General features: G+C 35.1%; 1 protein-coding gene across 9 annotated transcripts in view; it reads right to left on the bottom strand.

The window, feature by feature from the left end:
* The window catches only part of hyd (E3 ubiquitin-protein ligase hyd), a 37,520-nt gene extending 32,326 nt beyond the window's left edge, over nucleotides 1-5,194 (bottom strand). For all 9 annotated transcript variants that reach the window (XM_089733016.1, XM_089733018.1, XM_089733017.1 and 6 more), the window contains exons 1-3: nucleotides 4,928-5,194; nucleotides 2,207-2,556; nucleotides 1,920-2,074 (exon numbers count right to left, since the gene is read on the bottom strand). In XM_089733016.1, coding sequence (XP_089589142.1) covers nucleotides 1,920-2,074; nucleotides 2,207-2,556; nucleotides 4,928-4,989 — 567 coding nt within the window. In that variant the 5' untranslated portion in view covers nucleotides 4,990-5,194. The remainder of the gene's footprint in view (nucleotides 1-1,919; nucleotides 2,075-2,206; nucleotides 2,557-4,927) is intronic.
* Between the last annotated feature and the right edge of the window lie 5,028 nt (nucleotides 5,195-10,222).

Below are 10,222 nucleotides of genomic sequence, written 5' to 3'. Positions count from 1 at the left end.
GTTACCTTACCAACAATAGGTATTGTTGGCTCATTTGCGTCAAATCAATAAAATAAAAAAATATGAAAAATGGGTGCCTCATGATTTGGCTGATCTGCAGAAAGAAACGCGTGTTGAAACTTCTGTTGCCGTGTTGAATCGATACAGAAATGAAGGAATATTGGATCGAGTTGTGACATGTGATGAAAAGTGGATTCTTTACGATAACCGTAAGCGAAAAGTGCAATAGCTGACTCCAGGTCAAACGCCGCAACAGTGTCCTAAAGCAAAGCTTACCAATAAAAAGGTAATGGTAACTGTTTGGTGGTCTCAGCATGGTGTTATTCACTATAGCTTTCTCCGATCTGGTCAAGCAATGTCTAAAACGGCAGATGTCTACTGTGCAACTGTGTCGAACAATGGTAGCAAAACTTGCAGTGAAAGAACCCCGACTCATGAATCGATCTTTACCATTATTGCTCCTTGATAGCGCAAGACCTCATACAGCACGAGAAACCGTTTTAACTCTACAGGAACTGCAATTAAAAACCATTCTTGCTCCAACGGATCTTGCTCCAACGGACTACCATATTTTACGTGATTTGGACAATTTTCTACATGATAAAAAGTTTTCTTCCCAAGCGGCAGTACAAAATGCTTTCGCACAGTTTGTAGAATCTAGATCACCAGAGTTCTATCGCAACGGCATAAATGACTTTCCTATTAGATGGCAGCAATGTACAGATAATAATGGTAGATATTTTAATTAAATAAATATGTTAAATGAAAAAAAAAAACGAATTTCAATTTTTCAGTACATGTCGGCAATTTCATATTTTTAACCCCTAATACTTCCCGAAGCATCCATGCTCGGTCAGCACCTGCATCAGACGGAAGGTGAGGCGTCCTCCGCTACGATTCATCCAGTCATCAAAGACCGGGTAAACCGCTTCGACGGTCCGTACTCTACGTGGGGTTGGCCAACCACCTCGACTCGAGCACGGACCGTCGAGAATGAGCCTTCCGCGCCCGCAGCTCACTTTTGAGGAGACGCGCCACGCCCAGAGCACGAAACTCTCTGCGTCACCATTAGCTCTAGCTTCTATGGCGGTGTCCCCGCCAACAAAACGCCGCCTCGAAGGAGACGATGCGATATCCACGGATGATCCTGATGGCAACGGTGCGCTGCGGCCATCGCAGTATCCGAGCGATAGCGGCTCGATTGCGCGGCTCAGCCCATACAGGCACACCGTACATTGCCATCGATCGCACCACCACTGCGTAGAGGCGGCACACATCCTGATCTGGCCCCCCAAGATTCGGGAGGAAAGAAGTCCCCCAGCTTCCTCAAGCAAGTTTTCTAAATTCGAAAGTTTGGACAACTTTCCCAGGCTGGTTACACAGTACAGATCTAATGCATTTGCGACCTCCGGTTGGTGAAATATTATTTATAACTCTAGTGATTAATTGTGTCCATAGAGTGCATACTAAGGACGCCTATCATAATAATCGTCGTTGTGGGCATCCTACGGACCTACGCGATGCAATAGACAGTAGTAGTTAGAGAGGTTACCAAACAAGTTCAGTCTTGCTGATCGACTCATACAGGTCTTCAAACTTTGTTTTGTGTTTCATTAAGGTAAATAGTTATAAATTCATTAGTGTGATTCAATTTAAGCCTGGAAATTTTTTACTAATACTGTAATCACTGTCGCTTGACATTTCACATTTATATAGAGATTATTAGGTTGAAGATTCACTCTGGTACAAATTCTTAATCTAATACATAATTGAGTTTTCAGTTTAGACCCTCAATTTCACCTCTTGGTTACTACTACCAAAAGCTCCAACAAATTTAATAAAAGAATACTTTAAGATACCCTGCAATTTGTTTGGTGTTCAAACATCATATGATAATTTACTATTTCAAAAGCACATACTTGTAGCTCCCTGATGATGAGGCTTCTGCTTTTGCCTTGGAGTACAACTTGAGCCTGTGTGACAAGATCTTCAGGTACAAAAGGAGCAGGCATAGAAACAACTCGCCCTGAACCTGAAGCTCCAATTATAACACCAGTGGCACGACTTGTAGACCCTGCCCAAATATTAAATAGATTACTAAAAAGCTAAAACTTGATGAACAGAAAGAGCCTGCACAATAATGGTTTAAGCAAAGGTTCGGTATTCTTTATTATTTTATAACTAAGGAAAACAATAGACAAATTACCTTGAGAACTAGGAGCAGCACGAATAGAATTTCTCATAATTCGAGCTCGAGTGCGTGGCTGTTGGCGAGATCCGCAACTACCACTGCTGCCTCCTTGCTTTCCACCACTCGTTCCACCTCCACCACTTCCGCCACCGCCATTTCCTCCGTTCTTGCTAGCATCTGATTTACTCAGGTCCAATCTATCAGGGATGATTGAGAAAGCAGCTCTACATATGGTTCCATCTTCCAACAAACACGCAATATGGGCAGGCCCAGCAGCAACAGCCCGTACACCTCTCAGTGAACTGAGAGCTGAAGAACCTGCACCTGTTCCGTATCGATTCCAACGTTCTGCTACTTCTCTAATTCTGTAAGACAAAAAATACAAATTTTGTATATTTTTTTAAATCTTCTGAAATGCATTTTGATAAAAATACTTAGATCAGTCAGTAGTCAATCAGTAAATACATTTATAAATTAGTAAAAGAGTAGGGAAAAGCAGAGACAAGGTAATTTTGATTTAATTTTTCATCCGTACAGTACTTTTTTTTAGATGTTTGGACGATCTTACAGCCCTCCTGGTTTTAAGTGGTAACTGGAGCCCATTGACATGCACAACGTAAATGTCGCTACCCGGATTGTTATATGAGTTCTAAGGCCTCAGTATAGTTAGGGTGGTGGTACCTACCTGTGTGGACTGACAATACGTCCTACCACTAGTGAGACTACTTATAAATACTTTTCAGTTATTATATGAAATAAGTTATTATGAATATAAGTTATTATATGAATACTGGTGGTAGGACTTCTTGTGAGGACGGGTAGGTACCACCACCCTGCTTATTTCTGTAACACATTTACAAAATGGGGTTACCATTTTGTCAAATTTAAATAAATTTGAATTTATTATGAAATCAATAATGTTCTCTCTGCAACCAAAGAATAGATTTAAATTATATGGGATTGCACATTGAACTATATCAAGTTATGATTTTTTCTTTGTTATTATTAAGGGAAACATATATAATAGACTAGAATATTACCTTACATTACCTTGATCCCTAATGGTATAAAATATCTTTAATACTGAAACTCACCAGGAATAGAACCCAGACTCCAAGATATAGTACTCACTAAGCAGAGAACCAATGTATCAGTGAAGTAACCAGTGAATCAAATAGGTAAAAATATTTTGAAATCTGACAATATAGCTATTTGATTATGTGTACTCTTTAAGCATATTTTCTGAATATTTAATCAAATATTTGTAAAAATGAAATTTCTATGGTAATTATAGGTGTATTTATTCTAGAATTATTTAAGTTCTTTGTGTAATAATTTTAGTACTAAATTTAACAAACTAGTGAAACATCATACAGGCATCCCTTATTTAATTTATAGTTAGCAATAGGTTTTCTTTTTATTCTTGTTGTATTCAGTTGTTGGACTGTTTTTTTTTTGCATTAACAAGCAACAAACTTCACTGCCACATAATTTTACTACAACCCATATAATTCACATTTTTACCCACTTTGAAACATGAGGTCATAGTCTCCATTGCATTGTATAGTCTGTCCCACCCCTCACACTGCAAGACATGATTGCTTTACGGCAGAAATAAGCAGGATGTTGTTAACTAAACAGTGCAGGTCACAATACATCCTACCACCCGTAAAATCTAGTAGACTATTTCAGTGTGCTGCCCATTATCTAATGAATTCATTAGTAACACAAACACCATGAGAAGGATGGGATGGTGCCATTTTAGGTGTACACACTTGACCATATAAATTTGAATTAAAATTAAACAACTATCAGATTGTTGAACAGATAAACCAAGATTGTTGAATCAACATGCCATAAAGTTAGTTGCATGGGTCAGGTCTCAATTCTATAAAATGTAACTATATTTTATTAAGCTATCCTTTTCTGCCTTCATGATGTTCTCGTCATGAGGAATGGTGAAATTAACCAACACTGTCTATTATCACAATATTGAGCTTATTGGTGACAATAGACCTGTATGTGATAATAGATTGATCCCAGTTGGGTGCAATTATTTATTATTAGATATTGTTGTAGTCAGATGCATTTTCTCAGAACTGACTTTTTTAATATAGAATCTATTTAAAAGGGTAAAGAAAGCAAAAAGAAATGTACTAATTGAGTGTGTAAGTATCAAGTAAACTACATGTATATTTCGAAAATTCTTAGTTATATTTGAGATATATTTTATGGTTTAAAGAATAATAGTCCTGTAAACCGATTTCAGTGCATTTTATATCTAAACATTTATCTCCTGTAGTTTAAAAATCTCATCATGAGCATGACCTACCTACTTTTGTATAAATAGGTAGCATCAATTTATTGATTGTGTCTTCATAACTGAAATATCTATAGAAACTTATAATTGGGATCATGAACTAATAATTATGATACTGTAAAACTGGACACGAGAAAACGGATTTTATTCCAATCGTACATTTGAAAATTATATTTGCCATGCCCATGAAAAAACTGCAACACATAATGTCACCGACACACAAAAGTATATAATACATATATACCTAGTATGTACATCTATATTATATTTTATAGTGAAATTGAAAAATTTAAGGTGAGTACACCGTGCTCATTATCGTGAGACATTAAAATGTTCTTTGTGAATTGAAGTCATGGAATGTCGGATTTCACAACGTGAACGAAATGGAGTCTAGCAAAACGATAAAATATGTTTACCTGTCTATCAATTGATCCTCCGTCCCAGGCAAAGGATGAACTACAAAATGCATTGCAGACATTTTCACGATTCTATCCCGTGGAAACTAGATTTCAAAGCACACTTTAACATTTGTTAAAATTCACCACAGTTATGCACGAACAAAAGAACACCATCTACAATTTTCCATCAACCACCATATTTCTCGTGGTTTCTCTTGTAATCGCTTCTCGTACTCAAATACATGTGAGTCGGTACATGACGAAAAAAGAAGGAAAATATCAACATGGCTACCAAATTTTTCCTTAATGTTGGTATGAGTTCGCTAACTACAAAAAAAAAAATAATCGACTAAAATCTTGGGGGACCGGGTACATCTTCGATCAATAATACTAATATTATTGATCGAAGGGTTACATCGTAAAAAAAGAAGATGAGAAATGAAACTGTTGTATTAAGTTAAATAACTATTTAACACATAGTATAGCTACTTATTTTAAGTATATCAAGCAAAACGGTTAAAAAATCTCTAAAGGAGGTTCTAATTCAAACAAAATCTTCATACAGAAATTAAGGTGAATGAAGTTAGCCCCTCAAAAAAATTTTTTTTTCCTATTTTATACTTATTTTCTATTAATTCGTTTGTTCATCATTTGTTCATGATTGTTCACTGTTAATAATTGTTTGTTCTGCATTTATTTATTTAAAAAAAATATTTAAAAATATACCTACAAGTTAGCCCCTCTAATGCAATTTTTAATATTTTTTCATCCTTAATGACTCGTAAATATTCATTTTCGATTGTTCTTATACAAAACACGTTTGTTCTCTTTCGAAATTACTCGTTTTTTGTTTAATTTACTATTTTTATTAGTTGAATAAATGTATACAAAATATGTGTACTGCGCGTGCGTCAACTATAATGCCTAAACTTTATACGCGGTTTTAATCGTGAAAAAAAAAACAAATATAAATCCTGAAGGAGCAATTAATTGGTATACAGTTTAATTAAAAAAATAAAAAAATTAATAAATGAAATAATGTGCATTGGCGTTAAGTTAGACCAAATACATTTTTTCCATCCTCTTACCTATCGTATTAAAATGTTATTTTACTAATGTTAGGAATATAATTTCGACTGTGTAAAAAAGTTATTATAATGTATACCTATATTATCTCTTGAAAGATAAATAATGAATATATTTACTTATTTGTTTATATTACCTATGTGAACTCCCTATCTTTTTTATACCTTCATAACGATAAGTAGGAGGATGGAAAAAATGTATTTGGTCTAACTTAACGCCAATGCACATTATTTCATTTATTTATTTTTTAATTTTTTTAATTAAACAGTATACCAATTAAATGCTCCTACAGGATTTATATTTGTTTTTTTTTTCACGATTAAAACCGCGTAGAAAGTTTAGGCATTATAGTTGACGCATGCGCAGTACACATATTTTGCATACATTTATTCAAATAATAAAAATAGTAAATTAAACAAAAAACGAGTAATTTCGAAAGAGAACAAACGTGTTTTATATAAGAACAATCGAAAATGAATATTTACGAGTCATTAAGGATGAAAAAATATTAAAAATTGCATTAGAGGGGCTAACTTGTAGGTATATTTTTAAATTTTTTTTTTAAATAAATAAATGCAGAACAAACAATTATTAACAGTGAACAATCATGAACAAATGATGAACAAACGAATTAATAGAAAATAAGTATAAAAAAGGGAAAATAAAATTTTTTGAGGGGCTAACTTCATTCACCTCAGAAATTATCCATGAACTAGATAAGTTTTTTTTTTTTCTTCAATATGGCGATCAAACTTCATTCGGAAGCTTATTTTAGCCAGAGTCGAGTCAGCCAAAGGCGACATAGTAACTTCATCTTGAAGTGTCGAGTTGCCATGATATTCCAGTGTAAAGGGATAGGAGCAGGGACTTTAGAAATAGGCGGTATAGGAGGAACTAGGGCAATATATACATATAGTAAAATATAGTAATGTTAAGAAGAAATGATATTATAATAAAATATTATGGAAGGTTAGAAAAGAAATAAGAGCTTTAGTATATTTGAAATCAACAAAGGAAAGTATAGTGTAGGAGTCACAAGGGAGAGGAGCACGAAATTTTATAAGGAATTCATAAAGTGGTTTGGATTTGTATTTGACACATTCAAATAATGTATGTTCGATGTTTCCATTGGTATTGCAATGTTCACAAGCATCTGAGTCAACGACACCAAGTCTCGATAAATGACTGGGTAAACTACAGTGGCCAAATCTCAATCTCGATATGGTAGATTTTACTTTTTTTTGGAAATTAAACTTAGAAAACCAAGGTTTTAAATTAATTTTGATATGAAGACGACGATATCGTCCACCTTTTGATAAACAAGACTTTTCCCACTCGGAGTTCCAATCTTTTAAAAGATACTCCCGAGGCTTTTCTAGTAGGTCTTGAGTATACACTTTGTCAATATATGTATTACCCTGCCTTGCGGCCATAGCAGCTAAATCATCTACCAATTCATTTCCTTGGATGCCCGAATGGCCAGGAATCCATGCTAATGTGACTCGTAAATTTGAATCATGACATTCTTTTAATTTAAGTTTTACCTCAAGAGAAAGCGGACAAGGAGGTTTCTTTTTAAATGGATTTGATAAAAGAGACTGAAGAAAGCTCAATGAATCAGAAAATATACATGAATTCTCTATTTTATTGCAAATTATATATTTGACACATTCAAGGACAGCCATGCCTTCTCCAACAAAGTTTAAAGAAAGATGTGGATATTTATAAAGACGAAAATGACCTGACGAGAGTCTTAAGAAAGCAGCTCCAGTATATTAAGTGTATAATCTATGGCTACGCTTTTTTCATCCGAGGAAACGGATTTAGACGCGTCAGTATAGAAATCCTCCGATTTAGGTTCTAAGTTTTTAATAAAGGAGGCTAATTTTGAGTTTGCCGAGCTTGATCCTTTTTGGATATCTATTGATAACTTGATATCGGGTACAAACATTAAAGTCTCGTAATCATATGAAAAAGTTGAGTGGCATTGAAATTTATGAATTGAACAACGTAGTTCTAAAAATCTTCTATAGCTAGAAACAACTAGATAAGTTAAATATTGATGTAACAAAGAAAATAGTTGCGTTGTAGTCCTAAAAGGCAACTAAAAGCATTACCTACTTATTTTTATTTAAAAAGGAATTATTCTCTTTAAAGGTACACTTTAAAAAGTGAGTTTAAAAAGTAGTACATACAAGTAAGTTATGCACAATAACTTACTTGTATGTACTACTTTTTAAACTCACTATAAGTTACTATAAGTAAGTTTTTAATTCTTCAATTTTGTTTTCTTATATTGATTTTATAGATGTCTCATCAAGAGTGCATTTTTTAATCTTGTGAATTTTTATTTCGTGCAAGTAGCAATGATTAGCATTGCATAGCATAGATTTGACAGCTGAGAATGTTTCGATTATATAACATTTGAAGCATGTATGAAGCACCTTATTAAAAACATTCTCTCGGATGATTTGCAAGGGAATTAAATTGTCCCTTTGTAATAAGGTGACTGTCTACAAAACTTGCATACATCCAGTCATGACCTATGCAAGTGTGTGTTCGCTCCCGCAGCCCGCACTAATTTAAAACCCCTGCAAGTCATTCAAACCCGTTTTTGCAAGATAGCCCTCTGAGCATCGTGGTTCGTGAAGAACGTGGATCTTCCCGATAATCTGGAGTTGGACTCCATCAGTAATTATTTACAGTCGGCATCAGTGCGCCATTTTGAGGAAGCGGCGCGACACGAAAACTCTCTTGTCGTGGCCTCCGGTAACATGTAGTTATACTACCCGATCCTGAAAACCATTGTTAACCAAACCTGCTACATGTTTGTAGTATAACTACAAATGATAAACAGTCCACGTCCCCCAAAACACGTCATTCCGGATCCTCCCGATCCACTATCGGTACTTTTAGGTACCACAACGACGAAGAGTAAATTAACCCACAAACACAGCCCACTGAATTTCTCGCTTGATCTTCTCAGTGGGTGGCGTTTCCGATCCGGTTGTAGATTCTGCGAAGCACTGCTCTTGCTGGGGCTAGTTTTGGCAACGTCCTCAGGTTAGAGCCCCGTGAGCTCACCTACTCGCCCGGTTACGCTGGCATAAGCCCATAAGCTATCAGTTTAAGTTGAAAAAAATAACGAAAAATCTTTAAAAAAAATGGGAAAAGTTACAACGAGATCGCTCGCATACTTCGCGGAATTCGTTACATGAAGATAATAAGTTTTTGTTGTTATATAGACGCCATAGATTTCGATGACATTTAGTTTTAGTAGGACGGCGCCATATACCACGCCCATAGATGATACATTTTAATTATATGCCACGGATGAAACAATCGACTTATTACCGCAACGATTTCTAGGTCAATTCATATCACGAAATTATCACGTCAACTGGCCACAAAATCACACGATTTTCCGTCCTGATATTTTTTATTTAGAGTTATGTGAAGTCTCAGTTTTATTTAAGTATATCAATTTGTGGGTCCCATGGTATAAAGATCTTAGTTTGGGTCCAGAGAATCGTGTGCATGCCGCGGATTATGCTAGTAAACAAAAAAATCAACAATCAAGATCCAACACGTCATTTATAAAATATAATATTTGTGAAAAAACACCGAAAATTTTGTGAAAAACTCGCCACCGATTCCTTCGGAACTCTGGATAAGTATGTTAACTGTAACCATTACTGAAACTAACGAAATTATCCAACAAACTTGTTTGTGGGACCAACTGGACAACACAAAAAGTACCAGTCTCATCTGTAAAATCTAAGTAAATTATACAAACAATGTTACAGCTGCACGCTTTACCTCCAAATGTAAAATCATTTACACCGATAAGATAGTGGAAAAAGTCAGAAAGTACCCCATGGTCGAAATACAAATACGTAGAATTATGAAGATTCCAGAAAAATACACATACATATGTATTTATAACATCATTATTATCATCATTATCAGTTCACAGACTGCTGGTTTTAGGCTTTTCCCAAGGTTCACCGCAATCATCGTTCCTACGTAGTCTGCATCCAACAGATTCCCACGATCTTTAGCAGATCGTCAGCCCACCTAATAAGAAACCTACCCGCACTGTGTTTCCGTTGTTTAACCCAAGAAATCATTAAAGTCCCCGAATATTCAAAAAAACAGAAACTGAGTAAGGAGACAAATGATATTTCCTCAAAAAAATTCTCTGACTTACTCTCAAACCGCATCTAA

This window comes from Bombyx mandarina, chromosome 15 (assembly GCF_030267445.1).
Source record: "Bombyx mandarina strain Sakado chromosome 15, ASM3026744v2".
Taxonomy (NCBI): Eukaryota; Metazoa; Arthropoda; class Insecta; order Lepidoptera; family Bombycidae; genus Bombyx; species Bombyx mandarina.
This window is presented reverse-complemented; position numbering and strand designations above follow the sequence as displayed.